This window comes from Lissotriton helveticus, chromosome 5_1 (genome assembly GCF_964261635.1).
Source record: "Lissotriton helveticus chromosome 5_1, aLisHel1.1, whole genome shotgun sequence".
In the NCBI taxonomy this organism is placed as follows: domain Eukaryota; kingdom Metazoa; phylum Chordata; class Amphibia; order Caudata; family Salamandridae; genus Lissotriton; species Lissotriton helveticus.
In genome coordinates, this window is record NC_136065.1 from 1,686,495,562 (window position 1) to 1,686,521,785 (window position 26,224).

At 47.6% G+C, this 26,224-nt stretch overlaps 1 protein-coding gene across 2 annotated transcripts in view; it reads right to left on the minus strand.

The window, feature by feature from the left end:
- Positions 1-26,224, minus strand: part of IPO4 (importin 4) — a 2,629,293-nt gene that overhangs the window by 1,165,794 nt on the left and 1,437,275 nt on the right. For both annotated transcript variants that reach the window (XM_078644926.1, XM_078644927.1), the window contains exon 15: positions 15,130-15,246. In XM_078644926.1, the coding sequence (XP_078501052.1) occupies positions 15,130-15,246 (117 nt within the window). The remainder of the gene's footprint in view (positions 1-15,129; positions 15,247-26,224) is intronic.

The window sequence follows — 26,224 nt, forward strand, 5'->3', positions numbered from 1 at the left end:
GAGAGGAGGGTTTAAGCTTGGTGATGATGTTGAAAACTTCAAGCTCTGTAACTGGGCGGAAGTTAAGCCAAGAAGCATTATTTTTTAGCTGGGGGTTGGTGAAGAAGTGTTCAGGAGGGGCGAGTGGGAGATGAGCAGTCAAGGGGGAGGGGGGGGGAGGTGTGAAAGGAGACTTGGAGGGGAGGTCATAGAGAGGTGATGAGCAATGTGGAGGGTGGGTTTAGCTAAAAGATTGATCAATCTTTTCGGAAAAGAAGTTAGCAATTTCTTCACATTTTTCGATAGGGGGGGGGGGGGGGGGCCTGAAGCGGTTTGATTTTTGATGATGCTAAATAGTTTCCAGGGTCTATTTCTAGCCCGGTCGAGTTGTGCGTGGAAGAAGGAGGCCTTCTCATTAAGGATGTGTTTTTTGTAATTAGCCCTTGCGGCTCTGATGAGAGCAAGATTTGAGGGGGAAGGGTGTTGCCTCCACATGCGTTCAGTCAGCCTAAGCGAGCGTCTCTCATTGTCGAGTTCAGCATTAAACCAGGATTTGGCCGGGTTGTTTTCTGCAGTTTTAGTTTGGCTAGGGCGATTTGGTCAAGGACCTCGATGAAGGATTTGTTGCAGTGTTCGCAAAGGTCATTTGCATTTTGTGAGGGAGGTGTAAGTTGAAGTTTTGCTTTAATCTTAGTCTCCAGCTCGCCTGGAGGAATAAGGTGATGATTTCTGGTTAATTGCCTATGTTTGACGATTTTAGGGGAAGGGGGAGGCACGGCGCAATTAATGGTGAAGTGGATAAGGTGGTGGTCAGACCAGTCAATGGGGACAATGTGGGAAAGGGAAGTCAGTTCTTTGCTAGTGATGATAGCGTAGAGAGTAGCCCCTTTGGAATGTGCTGGCGAATGGCAGAGTTGATTCAGGTCGTTAATGTTGAGTAGATCATTGAGGATGTTAATCGAGGGCCCCTCCTTTTTGTTCCAGTGAATATTAAAGTCTCTGAAGAAGATGTTTTTGGAGTTGGGGATCGAGGATAGGGAAATAAGGTCAGACAATTCCTCCAGAGGGTCGCCAGGTGGATGACAGATGTTATGTAACGGAATAGGATGGGAACCATGAACTTTAAGTTCAGAGGGTGACGTTCTAGTCTTCCCTCACCTCCCAATCTACAAATACCTTGTCTCCTCGCGCAGCGGGAGCGCCATTGACGCGCCAAAGAGAAGCCAGTCTGCGCCAGTCCGCGTCCCGGCGCCTCCAGCCCTCAGCAATAGGCTAACTCGGACACCATGGTAGGAATACGCCTTACTTATAGTTCTGCTAGTCTTCACATGTTACGCCCCCCCACAAACCCTCTGTGCCTTCATTTGATTTTCCTTACCAACACAGTGTCCCATTGTAAACCATGTGCCTGGAGCACATCTCATGCTTACACCGAAAATCCCCAATCTTCACACAATTGGAAAATGCTTCTCCTTAACTGTCGTTCACTTTCTAAGCATCACACTGAACTTTCTATGTTGATTGAAGAGCTTAATCCAGAGGTTCTCTTCTTGACAGAGACCTGGCTTCAGTTAGAAAGCGATCCAACTATGGTGTGGGCGGTTCCCCAGGGCTATACCTTCAAACGACTAGACCGCCAGTCAGGGAGAGGTGGTGGTTTGGCTATTGTCTATAGAGACACGTATAAATGCCGCACCACCTCCTCCACTAAACCAGGCTGTGAGATTCTACATTTTATCTTAGAATTTTCTCCCACCACCACCTTTTCTGGCATGTTAGCCTATCGCCCTCCTGGTGCCCTTAGTAATTTCATCCCCAATTTGATAGATACTGTCACCAATGTTTTACTTGCTTCGGCAAATTTTACCCTGTTGGGCGATTTTAATATACATTTGGACGACCCCTGTGATGCTCAAGCCATTAACCTTCGATCTAATCTTCAGGCCATCGGTCTGCACCAAAAGGGTTTTCTTGCAACACACAACAAGGGACATCTTTTGGACCACATTCACAGTAATTTAGATAAACTAAAGGCTGAGACCCCTATTCCATTACCTTGGACCGATCATCTCTTAATACCTTTTTCTTGGTCCACAAGCTCCCTTCCTAATCCTGATCATTTTAACAAACAAAGGTAGGAAATGGCCCTCACTCTCGCTCCCTGACTGGGAAAGGGCCCTTACGAAACACCAACCTAAGAAGTCCACTAATCCCAACATCGCCTCGACTAACTTTGATAACTGGATCTGTGATACTCTCGATCAAGTCCTCCCTGTGATCCCCCTGAAATCTATAGTAAGATCCAAAGTTGCCCCATGGTATACACCTGAGCTCAGAATTATGAAACTAACCTGCCGCAAATTGGAAAGAGCGTGGAGGCAGAATCGCTCGCAGCAGAGGAAGGCTGAATATAGAGCTGCCATAAAGCTCTATAAAAATGAAATAAAAACTGCTCAATCTCTTTTTTATGAGTTAAAAATTAACCTGGCCGCTAATGCCCCCAAGGAGATCTTCAAAATAGCGAAGTCCTTAATTTCTCCCTCCCCCGAGCGTCCATCATCAGACGGTGCTCAGACCCGCTGCAATGATCTAGCCATGTTCTTCTTTCAGAAGATCCAGGCCATCTACTCTACATTTGCCATCGGTAGCAATACCCCAGAACCTACCTTCCCGACTGTTGTTAATCATTCCTGTCAGCTTAACGAACTCCCACTCCTTGACCTTCCCACACTAGATAGGCTGATCCCGAAAATAACCTCGGGATCCCCTAGTGATCAAGCACCTCCTCAGACTCTTATTAAGGTCATGAATATCATTCGTCCAGTGATTCTGGATGTTCTTAATACTTCCATCACCTCCAGTACTGCCCCCCCCCCCCCGGAAGTGCGCGATGGTTAGAGCCTTATTGAAAAAGCCTACACTTGATCAAAACAACTTGGCCAACTATCGTCCCATCTCCTTGCTTCCCTGGATGAGCAAACTGCTTGAGAGGCACGTCAATAACATCTTAGTGGACTACTTTGAAACCAATAGTCTGCTTCGTGCCTCTCAGACAGGGTTCCGCCCCCAGCACGGAACTGAAACCGCTATTTTGGCAGTGACCGAAGAGGCCAGAGCCGTGCTGGACCAGGGAGGAAAGGCTGCCATCATATTACTCTACCTCAGCGCCGCATTCGACACGGTCAACCACTCCATATTATTACAACGTTTGAGTGGTCTGGGCGTGTCGGGTGCGGCCCTGGAATGGCTTACTTCCTTCCTGGATGGCAGGTTCTTTCAGGTGTTTGAGGGTGAGACAGTCTCCCCTAAGCACTCACTTAGCTGTGGGGTGCCTCAGGGTTCTTCCCTGAGTCCCACCCTTTTTAATGTTTACATGGAACCTCTAGAAGGGATAGTCCATCCCTTTGGTGTGCGTATTGTCACCTACGCAGACGACACCCAACTGGTGGTCTCTCTTGACCACCCCGAGGGGTCGTCTTCCACCCTAGGCCCCTGTCTAGAGGCTATCGCCAGATGGATGCAATCTTCCTGTCTTAAATTAAACGGAGAGAAAACAGACATTATGCTGTTGGGCAAACCCTCTCCATCTGCCCTCGCATCCATTTGGCCCCCATGTCTTGGCATGCCCCCCCTTCCCAAATCTCAGATCAAGAGTCTGGGAATTTGGCTAGACAAGGCGCTTGATCTTTCAGCCCAAGCCACAATAACTGCCTCTACTTGCATTGGGCTGATGAAAATGCTCCGTAAGGTCCTCCCTCTACTCCCATTCCAGGCCAGGAGAGTCATGGTCCAGGCCCTGATTCTCTCTCGCCTGGATTATGGGAATGCGCTTTACATAGGAGCCCCGGTAGCAGTCACCCGCAGGCTTCAAGTCATACAAAACTGTGCTGCACGGCTCTTGTATAACATCCCCCGCCGGCAGTCAGCTAGGAAAGCTCTGAAAGAGCTTCACTGGCTCCCGGTGGCAGCTAGAGTGCAGTTTAAGGCCATGTGTATAGTTCACAAATCATTCCATCGCACTTGCCCGGCAATTCTTCATCCTGTGGTTATGCCTTATGCACCGTCTGGAGCTCTACGCTCTAGCTCCCTTCAGGTTGTAACCACAACAAAAATTAACAAGGCTCGTTGGGGTGGTCGCTCCTTTTCTCATACTGCGGCCAAACTTTGGAACTCCCTGCCCCTTTCCCTCCGAGAAAACAATAATCTCATGTCCTTCAGAAAGGCTTTAAAAACCCACTTGTATGCAAAAACGTGCTGATCTACCCGGTGCCCGCTATAAAATAATCAGTCTAAAGCGCTGCGAGGCCTCCGGGTAGTTATGCGCTATATAAGTGCAATTTTCATTTCATTCATTTCAGCTCCGATGTATTCAAATGTCGCATGATCAGGGCTCTGAACAAGGGAGCGTTGGAGTTCATCTTTATAGATAATGGCTAGGCCTCCTCCAATTTTGACAGGTCTGTCTTTTCTGAGGATGGAGTAACTTTTGAGAGAGAGCAGGTCAAGAATAGGTGAAGAGTGAGCTTTGAGCCAGGTTTCCATAAGAAAAGAAAAGCAATGTCAATGGCTTCACTAAGGATGGTTTCCAAGATTTCAGTTGCATGTTGTATAGCAGATCGACAGTTGACCAGCATGCAGTTGAGGGGTTTAGGGTTGTTTTTAGAGAGGGGGGAAGCAAGAGTGGATAGTGGTGAGTTGCGGAGGAGGTCTAGGTGAGCCTGGGGAGGCAGGGATAGAGCTTCTCCCCAGGAAAACAGGAATAGTGGAATGAAGAGTAGGAGAGTCAGTAGTTATGGCAATAGGGGGGTAGGCATTATTGGAGTCCAGGAGGTCCGGGGAGGAGAGATCGCTTGAGGCTCTTTCCTACTCAATCCTAACCACCCCCTTCCTCCCTCCCATTCCTCCCAGCCCCCTCACACTGATCCCTGTATAACGACACCTCTACACACTGCACCCCCTACTGCTCCACTAAGGACACCAATCTCTTGCAATCTAAAGGACCCCCATAGACAAGATGGCACTCCATCTCACTCGCCCCATGCCCCCTCATCTTCTCATAGCACCCATCTGGCCCCTGGGAATGCTGGCTCTCACACAACAATTCTCCCTCAGAATGAAGGAATATCAGGAGGAGGGGAAACAGAGGAGGTGAGGGGAAAGAGGGTTTGGGTGTCTAAGTATGAGGTGGAAATGTCAAGAAAAGGAGAGGATGCTAAGGGGGCGTTAGGATCAAAAGTCTGGTATTGGGAGGCTTCATAAATAGTAGCAGGATCTGGGAGCGGAGGGGTTGGCGTCAAGAGGAGCAACGCTGGGAGGACTTCCTGAGATTGAGAGGCTGAAGGGGTATGGGAAGGAGAAGATAATAGATAGGATAAGGTGCTCAAAGAAGGTGAGGTGGTTTTCAGTGGCTTGTATGAGGATATGTCCGGACTTAAAAATGGAGATCTCTATTACGCCTTGAAAAGTGGAGGAAGGGGTGGACGACAATTTCAAACCATATGGGATTTTGCAAGATTTTGTTATGGGAGGTGGTGGAGGAAGATACTTTTCCATTTAGAAGGGCGATTGGAGTAAAAGATGTAGTTGGTTTTAATAATGGTGGTGAGGATAAGATGGTGATCAACGAATAAGGTTTCTTGGTGACGTATTAATAGTTTGTGTTTAAAGTTCTTCTTAGCATTTTTAGAGAGGTTGGGAGGATAAAGGATGTTCCAAGATGTAGGGCCATGCCTAGTGATGAGTGAATCTGGTGTTGTAAGGGTATGAATGAGGGGAGGCATGGTAATTCATCAAGAATGAACAAGGGGAAGGAGCAGGTTGTGCAGGTGGGAGGTTGTAGAGAGGCGCAGGGGGGAGTGTGGTAGGAGGGGGACGGTGGAAAAGTGTAGGTGGAAAATAAGCCTCAAAGCCAGGGCAGGGGCCTTGCCTAGAGATGGCTAAAAACGGGGGCTTTGGGGAGATGAAATAGTGGTCAACCAGTAGGGGAGACCAAACAATAGAGCGAAATGGGAGAAGGAAGAGAAGAGTAGGAGGGAGGGAAACGATGATGAGAAAACAGATCAGATTAATACTAAGAGGCAAAGTGCTACGTGTAATTGTGTGGCTAATTTAGGAGCAGGCAAAGCAACATTTCAAACAATTAGGAATCAAGATGAGGTAGATCAGATTGAGAGCATGAAACACATTTGACAAAAAAAAAAACATCAAGTCGCAAATCCAAACAATATACAAATAGGCTAACAGGGAAAGCAACATTTGCAATATAGAAGCAACAAAATTAAGTAGATCAAATTGGGTGCACGTAGTGCAGAAGATTAAAATACCAATAGTATAGCACCAAGTGAAGAAACTATTGAGCTATAAAAGCTTCAAAATGAGGTAGCACAATTTGGAGGCACAAGTCGCAATAGGTTAAAAACATCAAGAGATAATTCAGGAGGCAAATTAAAGATTGCCAAGCAGCAGGAAAGGAAAATTTTAAAATATTAAATTGTTGAAGAGAGGTAGATAATTTATGGGGCACAAAGCACATTAAGTTAAAAGCATCATGGAGCATTCCGGAAAAGCAGTACAGATTATTTAGCAGCAGGTAAAGAAACATATGTATGTATGTATGTATGTATGTGTATATATATACATATATATATATATATATATATATATATATATATATATATATATATATATATATATATAGATAAATAACATTAACAACCTGCGAGTGGAGTGCGGCCTCAAATCTGAGTACCTTTGTAGCAGTATATATATATATATATATATATATATATATATATATATATATATATAGATATATATATATATATATATATATATATATATATAAACACACACACAGACACATATATTCCTTTTTTTTCATAAACATGTAAAACACCACTAGGAAAACTAGTTTACCTTAGTGAAAAAGGTTTCATAGTACTGCCTGTCCAACAGCTGCATCAGCTCTGTGCGATGACTCAAGGCAGTAATGTTGCGAGAACGTGTGGGTTGTCTTCCACGTTGCTGCTCTGCAGATTTCTTAAAGTGGTACTCCGGCAAATAGAGCAACAAAAGCAGAGACTGCTCTAGTGGAGGGCGCTCGTACAGTTTGTGATAAAGGCTTGCCAGCCTTGTCGTGGAAAAACTATATTGCATTCGCTACCCATCTAGCTATGATAGCCTTGGTGACTGCAGTTCCCTGGCAGTTTTCACCATAAGCCACAAACAACTGATTTGTATTGCAGATTTTTTTTGTTCATTGCAAGTAAAACATGAGTTTTTTTATGTCAAGAGTGTGTAAAGTTCTTTCAGCCGGTGTGGACGGGTTAGGGAAAAAAGTTCTGAGATCAACTGGTTCATTGAAATGGAATCGAGAGGGTACTTTTAGAATGAACATAAGGTTTGTTCTTAAAATGACTATCATAAGAAAACCGCAGGAAAGGATGAGATATAGTGAACGCTTGTATTTCACTAACCCTTCCTGCGGAGGTGAGAGCCACGAGAAGGGCGACCTTCCAGGTTAAGAATTTCAGTTTCACTTTATGTATAGGCTCAAAAGGTTGTCTTATCAACTGAGACAACACTACATTTAGTTGCCACTCGGGAGGAGGAGCCTTGATGGGTGGAAAAGTCCTAAACAGTCCTTTCATGAACTCTTTCATGATTCTTGATGACTATAACGAGGGGCAGTTGGGCAATCGCCTGTAACTCGATATAGCAGCAAGGTGAACTCTATCTGAAGAGTGTGTGAGACCGGATTTCGCTAAAGAGAGCAAATAAGGTAAGATTTCTTCAGCAGCATAGCAAAAAGGATCCAAGGATTTGCGTCTGCACCATATACAGAAATCCCTCCACTTAAGTTTGTATGCTCTATTGGTGCTGTCAGCTCTTGCAAATAAATCGGCATTTGGAGTTTATTTGGGTTGCAGAGATCCAGTTCTGGTTTCCCCCATGTCGCAAATATCCTGTCCAGGTGTGATTATTCCAACTCCCACTCGTGACAACCGTCGTTTGTTCTGCTCAGGGCATCCGCTAGGTTATTTCTTAAACCTGGGACATGTTCCGCTGTTAAAGAGATTTTGTGGAGCATTAGCCAGTACCAAAGTTGTAGGGCATCTTGTGACAGAGATAGGCACTTGGTTCCTCCCTGTTGGTTTATATAGAACATGCTTGTGGTGTTGTCCATTCGGACTAGAAGCGAGGATCCCTGAATCCGTGGGAGGAAAGCTTGGAGTTAGAGCGATATGGCTTTCAACTCCAGTCTGTTTATATGCATTTTGCGTTGAGCTGAGGACCATTTTCCTTGAACTAGTAGGTCCTGTAAGTGTCCTCCCCAACCTTCCATAGAATTATCTGTTGTGACAATGTAGTCTGGAATAACTGGGAGAAAAGAAAGTCCCTTGGATAGATTTGATTGCTGCACCCACCAGATAAAAGTTTCTTTCATTAGTGGAGTGATCTCCACTATGTAATCGAAAGAGCCTTTTGTCTGTATCCATTGGCATTGCAACTCCTCCTGAAGAGGTCTCATGTGTAGTCGAGTCATTGCCACCAGGTCTATCGCCGATGACAGCATTCCCAGGAGAGACTTGAACACCCTATCAGAAACGCACTTTTTTCTGGACAGTTTTTGTGCTAGAGTCTGCTATTGTTGCTGTCTTTCTTGGGAAAGGAAGGCCTTGTTCTGAATGGTGTCCAGAATCGCTCCCAGAAAACGCATTCTGACTTGGAATGAGCGATGATTTTTGATGGTTTAATGATTAGACTAATCGCTGAAAGAGAGAGATGCAATCTTGTGTTGCTGCTTCCGCTAGATGAGCTGATGGCGCTTTCAGAAGCCAGTCGATGACCGCTGTTTCTTAATGCAGCTGCTACTGGAGCCATGAATTTCGTGAAAGTTTTTGGAGCCAATTTGAGGCAAAAAGGAAGGACTCAAAATTGGTAGTGGGTACCAGCCACTGTGAACCTTAGAAACTTTCTGTGCTTCGGGTGAATAGGGATGTGGAAGTAAGAGTCTTCGAGGTCCAATGACGTCATGAAGTCACCACTGTTGAGGCAACGCAAGATGTCTGCCAGAACGTCCATCCTGAATGTTTGAGTCTTCAAGAATTTGTTTAACTTGCTGAGGTCCAGGATAGGTCTCCACTCTCCTGATTTCTTGCTAATGAGGAAAAAACGAGAGTTGAAACCTTTCCTCCTCTGTGAAAAACGGACTTTTTCTATTGCTCCCTTTTGAAGCATGAGCTTCGCTTCTCTCTTGAGCAGATGCAGACGAGGGAGTGGGATCCCCTGGAGTGGGTATTGGGCGGTATCTGAATAAACTCCAAGGTGTGGCCGTGAGATACTAGATTTAGGAGCCACATGTCGGAGATGATTTTGCACCACTGGTCAAAATGCATGGAGAGTTTTGCCCATTTTAAGGGAAGAGGCGCACACACTGGTACCCGACTGAACTCACTGCTTGCGGCCGGAGTCGTGGCCTTGGGATGCTGGCTTCCGTCTTCAGGCCTTGTCGAGAAAAACCAGCAGAACCAGCAGTGGTTGGTTGGCGGTTATATTGCTGATATCCTCGTCGAAATTGTGGTTGATAAGACTGATCGGTCTGGGAATGCTAGTAATTGCTTCTGTAGTTTGAGAAACCCCGGCCCAAGCTCCCCGAAAGGGAAACTTGCAGTACTGAAGGGTACCCAGAGCTCTAGTGTGTATCTTTTTTGATCGCAGTCAAAGTCTCATCAATGTGGCTGCCAAAAAGGCTATCACTATCATAGGCCATATCCAAAATTTTGGACTGCACTTCCGGGCGGAAACTTGTTGCTCTCAGCCACCCTTGACGCCGTAAGACGGCAGCACTCGCTAACTGCCTAAAACTGGTAATGGCAATATCCATAGCAATGTCAATCAGTGCCGACGTTGCTCTCTCTCCTTCAGTGATGAGTCCTTATTTTCTTCCGAAAGTAAGGATTTCATCTCCCCTACATACGACCATGGCTGACGATTGTATCTGCTCAGGATTGCTAGAGCGTTGCCGCCCTTACAGAAATCGCTGCCATCGATGAAAATGTATTTCAAAATGTGCCAAGACGTCTACCATCTTTATCAGGTGGGAAGGTAATAGGAGCGGACAGATTCTTAGAGTGCCTCTGAGCTGCCAGAGAGTACTGAATCTGCCTTGGGGTGGCCTGTTATACAAGCAGGAGAGTCCTCAGGGTCTCTAGATTTCATCACTTTCACCCCCTTCCTGCCAAATGTGATGGATGATAGGTATGGACCTCACACTTTTTCTACATTGTTCCTTAAAGTCATATAGACAACCTTCTTCCTGATGCACGACAGTTGGTAGGTGGAACCTAACAGCAGCCCTGTCCATATTATTATGGAAACCTCTTATGTCTTCAGGAGGTGAATCCGAAGGGTGGTGAGGTGGCGGTGAAGGCGTTAGTACTACATAGTCATCCCATTCATCTGCAGGTTTTGCAGGGTCAGGAATCTACACTCTTCCTGCTATTCATCAAAGGTAGCAGGGTCCTCTTGTTGAGGCAGAGAGTTAATAGGACTTGGTATCACAGGAGGCGGCAGTGGTGACTGAGTTGCTGGTTTTGGTGGAGGTACTATCATTTCTTGTTCTTAAGGAGGAAACCTCTTTCTGTAGTCTGCCGCATATTTTGGAGGTCAAACAGTAACTCTGATGGGAATTGAGCAGGTTGCTGCATATTCTGCTCAAAATATCTATATTGTCGAACGCGAGTAGGAGGGGCATCATACTGTTGGTAGTAGTGCTCCTACTCAGCATAGTCATCGACCTCTTGGCATTTAACATTGAGCTGCGAGGGGCTATAAGCAGCTCCAAATTGACCCTCCTCATCATCTGTATCTTCAACATCGAGAAGATTTCTGGGCGGTAAAGGTGAAATCTTTGGGGTTTAAAGCTACATGCGCGCCCTTTGCAAAACCGGCGTTGAAAAACTGGCATACATTACTGCTGGTGAAATCCTCATCGACGGATCCGCCGTCGACTGTGGTATTGTTGCCGTCGACGATGTTGTAGTCGACGTTGATGCCATCGACGACGTTGTTGACGATGTTGTCGACAGCGATGGTGTTGGGGTCGTCAGCGGTGGCTTTCTCGATGACGAAAGGCTCGTCGACAGTGCGGTCGACGTCAAGGCTTTTGGTTTGGATGCCCTCAATGACGCGCGATGACGGAGGTGTTGTCGATGATAAATGCAATGTCAATGAAATAGAACCTTTTTGTGACTTGCCGTTGAAGAGGTTATAGTCGTCGACGGTCTGGAAGATGACAGTCGAAGTTGTGGAGGTAGCAGGTAAGGCTATTGAACTTGAGGTTTTCTTAGCAGATTTGGTTTTAGAAGTATCTGCAGATTGAGGGGATGAAATCCCTGAGGAGACTTTTTTCTTCTGATTAAGGGATTCTTTTGCCATGTGAGAGATTTTAAGTTGTTTCCTTTTCTCCTCAGGCGACCTCTGCCTCTTATGAGACTTAAAGGACGTATCACTTTCCACATCTGAAGAGGCGTCAGTCTTCTTTTTAAGCCATAATAAAAGCTGTCCCTCTCTATCCCTCAAGGTTTTAGCTGGGAAAGTGCGGCATATATTACAGTGCCTTGGTACATGCTTTGGATAAAGGCAATAAGTACAGTCTTTGTGGGCAATATCAATGTGAACATTCTTCTTCCCACAGGACTGGCAAGGTCTAAATATTCCCTTAGAATCCAACATTATCCTGATAAAGCATAAGATATACACTTATCTGAATTCACCGTAGAACTGAGCCAGGCTCAGTTAGACTCCCTTACACATTGAAGTGCGGTGAAAATCTGAGGAACTCAGCCTCTTTTGGGAAGGTTCTACAGGGTGCTGGTGTCTGATTGGTTGTGATTTTCAGTTTGTCCTTTTTACAAAACTAGACTAATAGGCTATACAATGCACGTTTGCATCTGGGCCTATGTTTTGTTACTATTTACTGCTATGTTATTTGTACCGTGGGACTCCCACTACGACGACAGGGATTGATTCAGGCATGTGAATCTATGAAAGATACCCCAATACTGGATAATCTACTGCTGTAGGTCCCTCGAGGGAAAGTCAGGTTCTGTCCTGGGTGGGCTTGCAGGGTAGTGTCTGGATGAATTCTAATGTATGCCTTAAGTGTAGAATCTGCCTTACACATCGATCCGATGTTATGCACTCCCATGTGGGGCAAACAAGGGAAATTCCCACCTCACCTGCTGAGGTTGGGATGGTGGAGTTGTGTGTAAGGGGGGTGCAGGTGGGACATGAACAGCCAGCCTGAGTACCCAAAAGCAGCACTGGCACAAATGCTCAAACCAGCCCCGTTTCCTTTGTCTCCTTGGGAAAGGTTTCTATTTCTGTTCATCCATACCCTACTCTCCCTTTGTTCGCTTTCTCTCCACCTTGCTCTTCCCCCTCTCTCTTGAACCCTCTCCATGACAGCTTCAATTATTTTTGGGAACCTGGGGAAAGTAACAGAGGCAGTAGGAGCAGCCCATGACTTTCACAACTGGCCATCAAGGGCTAAAGCCCACCAAGGAAATGCCCACTAAAATAAAAGTCCAGCCCTGGGGGCAGCTGATTAGTGTTAACTCTCTCCTGTTTGTACCTGGAGCGCAGGTTTGCTTTTGGAGGCAATATGGTTGACCCTGACCTGTATACAGGATGAGACAATTAAATAGCAGATCAAGGATCTTTCTCTGGACCTCTAGACAGAAAGCTGTGGACCAAAGCAGTCTCAGGCTTCTCAAAACAGCTGCATCTCCCAGCTGACAGAAACCTGCATTAGACACATCCATTGCAACAACAATAATGACAGCACATGTTATTGCTCCTTCTTTGACAATTTCATTCACAGTTTCTTTTTTCGTCTTCTTGGATAAGGCCAAGTAGTGGCTACGTGTCATGTCACATCTGGCACAGGCAATCGTAACGGCCCAATAATGCCAATGAACTAGCAGCTTTAACATATGTCACAGCAAACTAACTAACCCTGCAACCCAAATTATCTATCTGTTGTCTGTTTCTGTCGTGAAAGGCTGATTATGGTGTGATCGGGTTCTTTGATCTGCAGTGGGCCACTGACGTTATGGCAGTGTCTAGTTTCAAATAACCAGTATGGAAGGCATAAGACCGAACCTGGGGCCCCCTACATTTCTTCTAGTTATGATACCTCAGCTGGAACCATAGCCAATGTTTTATTTAATTTTACGCCTTCTAACCAGACAAAGTCCAATATGGGACAGGGATTGTATGGTCTTGCATGACTGTTCTTTAAAATTATAACAAAGCATTGCTGTTCCCCCCCGCCCCCCCCGAAGCCATTGGTAAATTGACCTTTTTAGTGGCTCTCTCCCTCAAAGCATGCAATTGGGCCATGTCGTCCAGGACAAACCTGGTTGGCTTGGTGATTTGTCCCTTCCTCCCCAGTCGGTACGATGTAGACATCCAATTTCTCATTATCGCTTTGGTTTCCATGTGTAAGTTTCTCTTCTTCCACTTCTAAATCTAAATACATCATCTGCTGCAATGTTGACAAAAATACAAGATGTACCTGCAAGACCTCTGGCTGGCTCACTACCATAATGAGGATCATAAATAGAAGGATGGCTTTCAGCTAAAAAGGGCTTCCTCAAACTTAGGGACGTACTACACACCAGCTGCATAAGGCTACCACCAGTCTCTTAGGGGTCTTGGACACTATGTTCTGCCTCTAGTTCAGAATCCAGAATGTGGGTAGTCAAGCTTGCGTTCACCTTCATAGGTGAAAAGGTAGTGGTTGAAAAGCCAATCGTGGACAGTGTCACAGTCACCAGGAGAGAAATGTTTAGAGAGGTTGTTGACAGTGGCATAGTCGTTGACAATGATTTCTTTATTGTTTAATCATGCTTTTCCCATAGGTGACAATAGCTTTTTCTTCACCATTGATAATAAGGATAATTTAGAAGTCAATACACAAAATGCCTAAGACATACAGAGCCAACCTTCTCTCAATATCCTTCAGAATCTTAGAAGGAAAAGTCTTCCAAATGTCACAACGTGAAGCGTGGATGCTGGGTAAAGGCAATAAATATAACATGTGGATCATTAGTTTAGATCCTTTTCTGTTAAAAGACAGAGCAGGATTTGAAAAGAAGTTTTTTGTTTTATAATGTTCATGATGAAAGTTCGTGACGGAACAGAGGTTTCCTTAGCCCAGGAAACAGCGGTTTTTCAGAGGATTTACCCTAAAAACAAATGACATGTCTTTAAAAGCTGATGGCAGGTTTGTTTCAGTCCCAGGGTAGACTGAAAACGTAACAGTGGGTCACAGAGAGGTTATTGCTTAGTTTTCCTTGAGAACTCCCTCACATGCTGTAGAAATCTGAGCTATGCTGACCTCTAGGGGGAGTAAGAGCTAGCATTTCCACCTCATTGACTGACGAGATTGATTCAAATGAGGTGGATATGTTACCAAACACTGTTCCTGTGGCTTACGGACATTTTAACACTGCGGAGTTTGATTTAAAATGACCGGGGTACCCGACGGCAAAGAATGATTTAAGCATGTAAATATATTAAAGTCCAAAGAACTTAACTAGTTAAAGCTTAATACAAATCTGTCACAAGAGAAAGAGTGGCTTGAAGGGTTGAGACCCATCCAGCCCACATCGTAGGGGCCAAGGCTATCTTTTGAAATCAAAATCCTTAAAATTGCATTGATTTTCTGTAAATGTTTTATGCTGTCCAGCATTCATTTATGGATCATACGGACAATACCCATTTTAAATCTATTCCCAATTTATCAAATTTAATAACCCACAGATCACATCATGGCAAAAACACTTAGTAACTGCAATATCAGTCACTAAAAGCTGCTACAATATAAAGATAGTAAAAAAAAATACATTTGGGGGACGTTCTAATGGGATTTCAAATAGTGATTAGTATTTATAATATGGGTAAGGGGTGCATTTTGGGTTGATTTCTAGGCATGGAATACAGCTTAATGTCGAACTATGTAACGTAACTGGTGCTATGTAAGGCGCTCTGATACCTGATTCAGTTCGGGTCAAGTTCGCGCTATATAAAACTCTGCAGAAAAAGAAATAAAATACAGGGGTGGTCGTGGTGATACCATACCAATGGCTCCAATGGCGCTGACTGATAGTTCCTTGGCACGGTGTGTCCCATCTGGGGAGCGCAGAGTATTTAAAATTCGTTCCATTAACGTAGGAAGGTATGGTGCAATCTTGGGACCTAAGGAAAACCGATATTACAATAAGACTGGAACAGAGACTCTTCAAAAATACAGCAGAAAATCCTCAGACACACCAAATACGAGCAGCACAGACTAAAGGTCATGAATGTAACAGCAACAAAGAGGCATACACACCTGGGAACAGGATAGCAAGTTAACTTGAAAAACAAAAGAAATACAGAACTGTACAAAATACGAATCAACAGCATGGAAACATTACTTGATCATATGTCTCCTTTGTGAAAATCTTCATTGAAGTCATGCATTTAATAGCCCATGCGCTGAATTTCAGAGAGACTTTAAAAAATGTATACATTGCTATAATAAATTGATAAAAACGAAATAATAGTTTAGTATCCTATCCACATGATCATTTGTCCAACTTACATTTATTTGTCTAAAAAAAAAAAGCGTAAAAGTCAGTGACCGGAAACATCTTCTTAATAATAAAATGAAAGAACAGAGGATAATGTAGCCATGTAGGCAAAAGACTCTAAAACGTGAAACACTGCTCATTTAAAGGAACTATCAATACCAAGTTGGCCTCATGATCTGCATTGACAGCTACATTCAATTGTTTTTAATGGATTTCGGTATCTCAAATATACTGATAAAAACGTTCAGACATTTTCACCAGGGAGGAGGGTGTGCTACTTACGGTTTCAATGAAAAGTCTGATGAAGGAAAACACAAGTAGTGACATTTCCTTCACCAAGTACCAATTATTTTTGTAATGGGTTCTCCTACACTGATGAGAATTTAACCTCCAATGAGATGGAGCTTTAGGGTGAAAAGATCTTTTAAGAGTCAGTCATCTCTTAACTAGCCTGTAGATAGCATTAAGTTGGGAAGAGAAGACTGGAGTGGTAGTGGCGATGGACTCCTCCTTTTGTTGTTTTGGGAGGGAACTGTTAAGGCTACTAACTACGAAGACAGGAACAGATTATCTGGATGGAGAACAGGCCATAGAATAGTCTATACCTAATGCGGAAGGAAGTCACCTACAAACATGTTTTTTGTGCCTCAAAAGCAAGAAATAGTGTGACACCGAGTGCTTAAATGTTGAAGAGTACTTTGACATCCGATTCCCTAGACAAAGATTCGTCCTCATTTCCGAGCAGTGCTTCAACGTAGATTCAGTCATTAAATGGGTATCTGTTCAATGTGATTTCTCGGATGTCTCTTTCAGAATTATCTTTAGTGGGGGCTCAAGCAATTTCCACATAAGGAGGCCATTCTCCCATCATAAGATTTTTGCCCATCCAAGCATCTTCTAAGTCTCCGATTTAAACTGAGATTTAATAGTCACTGTTGTGTCCTGCCTTAGATTTAAGAGGAAAGACAATAAACGTCCATATACTCTTGGAAGCTGAAAAATAGACAATGCAAGGCACGTTCATTATGAAAATGAGTTACTTACCTGTGACTACAGTTCTCCAGTATCGGTAGCTTTCAAAGATTCACATGCTTGAATCATCATCATCATCGAAGTGGGAGTCCCACGGTATACATATAAATGCAGTACAATACATATTAGCCAGGTCGGGTGGGTCACTGGACTAATGCGTTTACTGCAGGGGCCTGTGTTCGACCTCATGGTCAGAGGTTCAAATCCCAGCGGGTCCACTCAACCTTTCATCCATCTGAGGTCGATAAAAGGAGTACCATTGAGTTGGGTAACAACAAACAACAGTTGATCAGCGCCAAGATACCCATAGTGGTGAACGTAATACTACAATAGGCTACAATACAATGAACAGTTAATGCAAAAGCCTATACATTTTCTTTTGTAAAAAAAAGAAACACACTTGGGTAGTAGCCAATCAGGCGCCATCACCCTCTAAAACAACAAAAGAGAGACTGGTTCCTCAGATTTTCAGGCACAAGTGTGAAACTTTATACCTTGAGGAAATAAGGGAAGCCTCTCAGAGAAGGAGGGTGGGTCGCATGTGAATCTATAAAATATACTAATACTGGAGAACCGTAGTTGCAGTCAGTAACTCATCAGTATTGGATCTTTCATAGATTCACATGCTTGAATCAGAGTAGAATCAGAGTAGTTAGCAGTTGCATAGACATACATGTATAGAAGTACTCTAATAAAGACATATCTACTCTACCCTTAGAGGGTGGTGGGTAATAATATACTTGCAAATAATGAAGCATATATAAGATATCATGCAGTGAAGTAAATATATTTATATATATATATATATTCCGTTATGAGTGTCCTACGTGCGAAAGTGCACCCAATAACAGGAGGACCCGGCCAATCTTGGAAGAGTCCTTTATTTTCAGCAAAACCGGCACACACCCTGGAATATTTCTTCTTGCATTCCCAACGCGTTTCGCAGCTCCTGCCGCTTGATCACGGGACAGCATGCATGCGGGCAGATGCGAAGATAACCAGTCCACTATTTCGCCATTTTATCGCCACCAGCTGGGCATCCATTGTCTCAAGGCATTCTGGGACCAGTAGTTCCTTCGCTATGATAAGACCAATGTTTGGTTCTGCCTCACACACAATTTTATAAAACTCTTGACGAGCCTTCCAGAGTGCAGCCAGTTTAGATTACCTGCAAGCCTGCCATTCTGTTGTGTGATTCCTTAGCTTCATTAAACGAAACAGTTTTAGAGTGTGACTTTACCAGCACAGCAATCGAAAGCCTAGAGAGATTTGTGACCAGAGGCTACAGTCCAGAATTACTAGAAAACACTCTGAGAAAGGTCGGTAAAATATCGAGAAACAGCCTATTAGGAAACGACAAGAAAGAAAAAACAAATGTAACACCCGCGATCCAGAACAACTCCAGGCCCTCGCGAAAAAAAGATGGGAGGAGAGTATGCAGTTAAGTACCAGCCACCTAAAAGCATGGGAGAACTTCATGGACAGCTTCAATCCAATCAAGTCAAAAAAAGGACTGGTAAGACCAAAAAATCCCGGGGTCGCCTCACGCAACCAGGAACGAAGCGAATTACTTCACCTCTCACGACATCAGGATGCCGAATTAAGGGAGTTAAAAACCAACATCAACAGGGCAATGCGCATTCTTCGTATACACGGACCAGTTGAGAACATCCAGTCCGAATTAAGGAGCCTTATAGCTTGCAAGAAGAAAATAATTTGGCTCGCCAAAAAAGAAAGGGACGAATCAACATGGGCTAAACTGACATATGATGCAAAAAATAACAACATGGTCAGGTTTTGGCAGACCATCCGAATCCTAGAGAATCCATCCGCTCTAGGAATTAGCTCATATATAACAGAGGACATCTGGGCAAAGTTCCTACTGAATCACTTCAACTCAGAAGCTGCCGAATCCCCGGTAGCCTTACCGGAGCTCAAAAGTGACCAACAACAATCAAGGTCTGAAGGACTGGTCCTTCCTATCGTCCTCACAACTAAGCAGCTCGGGAGCAGAATCAAGAAAGGACGCAAAGACGGAGCTCCAGGCCCCAACGGTCTTCCGCCAATCATATTTAAACAGGATTCGATCTACTGGGTTAAAGCACTCCTCCCCTTTTATAACATCATCCTAGAAAGTGAGAGAATTCCTGACTCCTGGAAAGGATCAATCATTTCTCCTATCCACAAAAAGGGCGCCATGTCAGACCCAAACAATTATAGGCTCATCGCTTTAATTGACATTGAAGCCAAATTCTATGCAGGGCTCTTATTAAATGAACTTACAATTTGGGCTCAGGAAAAAAACCTAATTCCCATCAATCAAACTGGTTTTCAGGAAGGTCGGGGGACTACAACAAATATTCTCGCCCTTTCTCTTCTGTCTGACGCCTCCAAAAAAATCAATAAACCGCTATTCGTCTGCGTTATCGATTATAAGGCAGCTTTCGATAGCATTGACAGGGGGTTACTTTGGGCCAAACTAGCGAGGTGGGGAATCCCTACAAATCTTCTAAACCAGCTAATCCTGCTTCATTCTGAAACTTGGGTCCAGATTAAAATTGGAGCGGGAGATACCCTGTCTAGAAAAATTCCTACTACCAAAGGGCTGAAGCAGGGTTGTGTCTTGGCCCCAACCTTATTCAACCTCTTTGTCTCTGATCTCTCCACTGACCTGGACAACTGCAACCATCATGCCACGAACCTGGGGGGCTTAACTCTATCGAACCTTTTGTGCGCAGATGACCTCCTACTAATCAGCCGTACTCCAATCGGCCTCCAGCATCTGATAAACATCACAAGTACCTTCGCTGGAAAAAATGGGCTGACCATAAATCTGGTAAAATCTAAAGTAATGGTACTAAACCAGGGTCCCAACAAACCCTATCCACGATGGTCAATGAACAATCGGCTGCTGGTCCCTGCAGAGGAGTACAAGTATTTGGGAATCATATTTGAGAGAAACGGCTCATTTTCTAAACAGAAAGCCTCCATCAAAGGCAGAGGGACTGTATTGGCAGTTGCTTTAAAAAACATCAAGCAAAAAATAACTGGCCCTAGCCTTCTCCCTTTGCTAGAAGTGCTTCGTGCGCGGCTCCTTCCCTCCATCACTTACAGAAGTGAAGCAATGAGAGGTAGAGATGAAGTCACCCTGGACTTAGTGGTTGCTAAGGCCCTAAGAATAATATTCAATCTTCCGCAATTTACCTCACCAGCGCAAATAAGATTAGAATTTGGACTGCTAAAACATCAAATCTCACGGAAAGGGGCCTACGCCAAATGCTAGTTCAAAATAAAGGGGGCCGTGCTGGGCACATTGAACTCATATCTGTGGTTGGAAATCTCAAAGAGAAATGATAGCCCAGCGATGAGTTAACTTCAATCAGCAATCAAGCTGCTAGCTTTACAGGACCTATGGGACTCTTGCTTATCCCAGAAAAGCTTCAAGGTCTTGGTAAATAAATCAGTAAAGATTGTATCTCTCGCAGAAGACAAAGCTGCCCTTAGTAGGAGGGCCAACGGCTGGTTCGTAATTCAGAGCTATGAGTCAACAAAGCCCCAACTATACCTAGGAACAGGTTTTGCAAGAACAACAAAAGAACGGTTCCTTCATCTGAGGCTGGGAATCTTACCAGCAAAGCCCCACCTTCCTCCATGGAAACGTACAACCTCCTCTAATTGCTGCCGACTGTGTGGAAATCTAAATGAAGACATAACACATCCACTATGCAATGGCTTGAGAGCGGAAAGGAGATAGTTTCTAAAACAGCTCCTGAATGCAAGTCAGGTTCGATCTTGTAGGGAGGCGGTAAAGGCCTGTTTCGAGGGCAGTAACATCCGCCTGTCGAACAAGTTACTTACCTTCGGTAACGATATATCTGTAAGAAACAGTAGTTAGTATTAGATTCCTTACCTTAGAATATCCCCAGGCGTCAGTCTGGATCCGGAAACTTTTGCGTAGCAGTACCCCTGCGTGTCGGTAGGCGTCGTCTGCAGGCGTCCCCTGCGGCTCCGCGTCCGTCGTCGTCGTCGTGCGCCGTGATGACTTCGCTGGAGTATATAGACGCCGCCTCCGCGCGCTGACGTCGGTTCTTTGTACATAGCTTTTCCGCGCCAGAACACGCAGAGCCATGTGAGAACCAACACTGGTGCCATTTGAAACTAGGGCCCTTAACCCTAGGTATCAGTTCGCAGAACGGGGAGGATGGGCGGGGCGGTAAGGAATCTAATACTAACTACTGTTTCTTACAGATATATCGTTACCGAAGGTAAGTAACTTGTTCATCTGAAAGAAACAGGTTAGTATTAGATTCCTTACCTTAGAATAGATACCCCAGCAATACCAACCCCGGTGGTGGGTCTGCGAACCAATACAATCCTACACCAGAAAGTCCTGGAGGACCGAACGGCCAAAGAAGCCATCCCTCCCGACTTGACTGTCCAGGCAGTAGTGCCTCGCAAAGGGGTGCAGCGAGGCCCACGTAGCCGCCTGGCAAATGTACTGCAAAGGGACTCCCCGGCCCAGGGCAGTAGTAGCCGCCGTGGCCCGAGTGGAATGGGCCCTCAGCCCAACAGGAGGCTCCTTCCGAGCCAAAGAGTAGCACGCTTTGATGCACAGAACGACCCACCGAGAGATGGTCCGTTTATGTACCGCCCGTCCCTTCTTCGCACCCACGTAGCCAACAAACAGTTGGTCATCCACCCGGAACTGGCGTGTGCGATCCATATAAAATGAAAGCGCACGTTTTGGGTCAAGACGATGGAGCCGCTCTTCATCCTTTGAAGGATGCGGAGGCGGGAAGAAGGAGGGTAAGGTGATGCACTGACCGATGTGAAAAGGAGAGACTACTTTGGGCAGGAAAGAAGGTCTAGTTCTCAGAACCACCTTGTCTGGATGAATTGACATGAAAGGAGGTTTGACAGAAAGAGCCTGGAGCTCACTCACTCTCCCCGGCAGAGGTGATGGCAACCAGGAAGGCCGTCTTTAAAGTCAGGAGACGGAGAGGACAGGAATGAAGTGGCTCAAAGGGAGCGCACATCAAGAAGGTCAGAACCAGGTTCAAGTCCCACTGAGGCATCACGAACGGAACAGGTGGATGCGTGATGCCCTTCAAGAATCTCGTTACAATAGGGGACTTGAACAAAGAAGGTTGATCAGGCAGCCTTAGAAAGGCCAAAAGGGCAGAAAGGTAGCCCTTGATAGTGCCCAGAGCAGAGCCCTGCTGGGCAAGAGAGAGAAGAAAGAGGAGAACCTCGGAAAGAGGGGCAGAGAGAGGGTCCACAGCCTTTGCTGTGCACCATGCCACAAATCTGTTCCACCGGCAGGCGTATACCGACTTTGTGGAGGGACGCCTGGCTGCCAGAATCACATCACAAACCTCAGGAGGCAAGTCAAATGGCCTCAACTGTCGCAGCTCAATCTCCACGCATGGAGGTGGAGACTGGACAGGTTCGGGTGGAGGACCGTCCCCTGCTGCTGCGACAGAAGGTCCTCCCGAAGGGGCAGGCGGATCGAGGGACCGACTGACATGCTGAGTAGCTCGGGATACCAGTACCTTCGAGCCCAGTCCGGAGCCACAAGGATAACTTGGGCCCGGTCGCGCCTGATCTTCTTCAGCACTCTGGGCAGAAGTGGTATAGGCGGAAAGGAGTACAACAGACCGCAGCTCCACTCGCGCCGAAAGGCGTCGCTGTGCGAGTGCCGCCTTGGAAACTCCAACGCGCAGAACTGATGACATTGCGCGTTCTCTTCTGTGGCGAATAGATCTAACCAAGGCTCTCCCCATTGCAGAAAGAGGCCTCTCACCACGTCCGAGTTCAGACGCCATTCGTGATCCACTGAGCACCGACGGCTGAGTTCGTCCGCCCTGGCGTTCAGAGAACCTGCCAGGTGTTGAACCGTCAGAGCCACGCCCTGACGTTCCAGCCATTGCCAGAGACGCAGAGCCCCCTGGCAAAGGGTCCACGACCCCACTCCGCCCTGCTTGTTGCAGTACCACATGGCGGTGGTGTTGTCCGTGAACACCTGCACTACACTCCCGTTGACAAAGGGGAGGAATGCCTTCAGTGCTAGGCGAATCGCCCGCAGCTCCAACATGTTGATGTGGAGCCGGGATTCCGCCGGAGACCAGAGACCTCTGATCTCCGCCTCTCCCAAGTGGCCTCCCCAGCCCTGGAGGGACGCGTCCGTCACAACCACGTGCTCCGGTTGGGGAAGGGAGAGGCATCTGCCTCTGACCCAATCGCGGTCCGTAAGCCACCACTGCAACTGGCTCGCAGTGCCCTCCGAGATCAGGACATGGTCGGATAGGTTGCCTTGATGCTGGGCCCACTGAAACTTCAGGTCCCACTGCAGAGCCCGCATCCGCCACCGGGCGTGATGCACCAGAAGGATGCAGGAAGCCATCACAGCCCCAGTAGCCGCAGCGTCAACCTGACCGAAACCCGGGATAACGGCTGAAAGATAGGAATCAAAGCCTGTATATCCCGGATCCGCCGTTCCGGAGGATAAACCCGAAACTGCGCCGAGTCGAGAACCGCTCCGATGAAAAGGAGCTTTTGAGAGGGACACAGGTGTGATTTCAGCACATTGATGGAAAACCCCAGCTCGTGCAGGAGGTCGGCCTTCATCTGAAGGTGGTGGACGACTGTCTGGGGCGAGCCCGCCTTCAACAACCAGTCGTCGAGGTAGGGGAAGACTGAAACCCCTAACCGGCGCAGATGAGCGGCGACCACCGCCATCACTTTCGTGAACACCCGTGGGGCGCTGGTAAGGCCGAATGGGAGCACGATAAACTGAAAGTGCTCGTGGCCTACCGTGAACCGCAGGTAACGCCGGTGGGCCGGCAGGACGGGGATGTGAAAATACGCATCCTGCAAGTCCAACGCCACCATCCAGTCTTGTGGGTCTAGAGCAGCCAAGACCTGAGCCAAAGTCAACATCTTGAACTTCTCCTTCCGGAGGAAGCCGTTGACGTTCCGTAGATCCAAGATAGGACGGAGGCCCCCCTTGTCCTTCTTGGGTACCAGAAAGTAGTGGGAATAGCAACCACGCCCTACTTCTGGCCCAGGAACGCGCTCGATGGCCCCCTTGGCCAAGAGGGCCGTAACTTCCTCTTGCAGAAGTGTCAAGTGGTCCCCCGACACACGGTGGTTCTGCGGTGGCATGGCTGGAGGAGAGGTCTCGAAGGGGAGGGAGTAGCCCCTTCGGACGAGCTGCAGCTCCCACCTGTCCGATGTGATAGAGCGCCAGCGGGAGTGGTGATGGCGAACCCTGCCACCCACTGGCGTCACATGGGCCTGAAAGCACGGACTAGGAGGATTTGGAGGCTGATGCTGCGGGGGGAGGTGTGGTCTGACCTCGCCGTTGTCCCCGACCGCCTCCACGGCGGAATCCACGGCCGCCACCGCGTTGAGAAGTGTTCTGCGGTGCGTGGCTGGCAGCACGTGTGGGACCGCCCCTTCCGTGGCCACGAAAGGAGCGAAACGAACCCATTTGCTGGCGCTGGGTCGAGAGACCCAAGGACTTGGCCGTGACCCTGGAGTCCTTGAAGCGCTCTAGCGCGTGGTCCGCCTTGTCGCCAAACAGGCGACTGCCATCGAACGGCATGTCCATCAAAGTATTTTGGACATCTGCCGAAAAGTTGGCGGATCTCAGCCAGGCGTGGCGACGAATCGCCACCGTCGTGGACATCGCTCTGTCCAGCGAGTCGGTCGTATCAAGACCACACCTGATGGAGTATCTTGCTGCATCTCGGCCTTCAATCATAGCCTTGCCCGTACCTCCTGCGGGCATTCTGGCAGCAACTCCGCGACCGTATCCCACAGAGAGTGGGTGTAGCGGCCCAAGAGGCATGCGGTGTTGCAAGACCGCAGTCCCAGACTCAGGGACGAGAAGACCTTCTTTCCATATTGTTCGTACCTCTTGGATTCCCGGTCGGGCGGGGCCGACGGGAATGCGGTCTGGGAGGTCGAGGCCTGGATCACCAGACTCTCAGGGGTGGGATGGGTGGACAGGAACTTGGGGTCGTCCGGACACGGACGGTGGCGTGTGGCCACGTTCCTATCAACAGGCGAACCTGAAGCGGGCCTGGACCACGTGCCCAAAAGAACGTCTGTCAAGGCTTCGTTGAACGGCAGCAGAGGCTCCTGTGGGCATGACTGCGGTTTGAAGACCTCAGTGAGGATGTTAGGCCTCACGACCGCGACGGGGAGCTCAAGGTGTAAGGCCTTGGCAGCCCTCATCAACACCACTGAATAAGCAGCCCCAGCCTCCGAAGCCACAGTAGGAGGCGAGACAAAACCAGGGTTAGGAGAGTCGTCCAGACCACTGGCGTCACCCAAATCACCTGTCCAGTCCACATTGTACTGACACTCACGTGACAGAGGGTCCTCAGACCCCTCCCAAACCTCTCCGTATTCTACATCTTCCCCATATTCGGAGTCAACAATGTAGACCGGCTCTTCAAGGTCCACAGGCCCCATCGGCGTCGGACTCGACTCCGCGTCCGGAGTCGGAGAGGTCATGGGGGCGGCGTCGGGGGCAACCCCGATGGAATCGGCGCCGGAGAGGCCGGTAGACCAGCCGGCGTCGACCCTGAGGGTCCCTGCGGCGCCGGGGTCGGAGCCGTCGGCGGCGTCGGAGCCGGAGCACCCGACGGCGTCGAGGCAGGAACACCCGAACCGCTAGGACCCCCGGACGGGAGCACAGGGCCCGAAGGCGCCGTAGGCCCCGTCGGAGGAGACAGTGCCCTCATGGCCATAAGGAACTCCTCTATCTCCTCACGCGACGCGCCTTGCCCAGGGACCGCAGGGTATGGAGCAGGCCGCGCCGGCGACTCACGCGGAGCCGCGGGGGTGGGGCCACCCGAACCCCCGGCCGCATCGCGCGCGCGTCGGGGGGAGTCGGGGTACGATTACGCCGCCCCGACTTCTTGTGTCTCCTACCTGAGGAACCAGAGGAATGGTGACGACTTCCGGAGCGCTCGTGATGGCTCCGCGACCGCTCCCTCGACCGCTCCCTCGACCTCCGGCCGGACCGGGACCGCTCTCGACGTGGGTCCGACACCCGCAGTTCGAGTAGCTTGCGGGACCGCTCCCGCCTAGCTTTACTCGTCAGGGCCCGGCAATCGACACAGTCGTCCACGGCGTGGTCGGGGCCCAGACACCGGAGGCAGAGTCGGTGATGATCCGTGACCGACATGGTGCGGTCACAACCGTCACAGTTCTTAAAACCAGGCATCCTACCGGCACCGTAACACGTATTATCAAGATTCAAAAACTTTGGTCAAAGACCGGAGTACTGCACTTCTCGGATCTGCGCTAACTGGCGCGGAAAAAAGAAGAACTGACGTCAGCGTGCAGAGGCGGCGTCTATATACTCCAGCGACGTCATCACGGCGCACGGCGCCGACGACGGACGCGGAGCCGCAGGGGACGCCTGCAGACGACGCCTACCGACGCGCAGGGGTACTGCTACGCAAAAGTTTCCGGATCCAGACTGACGCCTGGGGATATTCTAAGGTAAGGAATCTAATACTAACCTGTTTCTTTCAGATTTGCAGCCTTGTTCG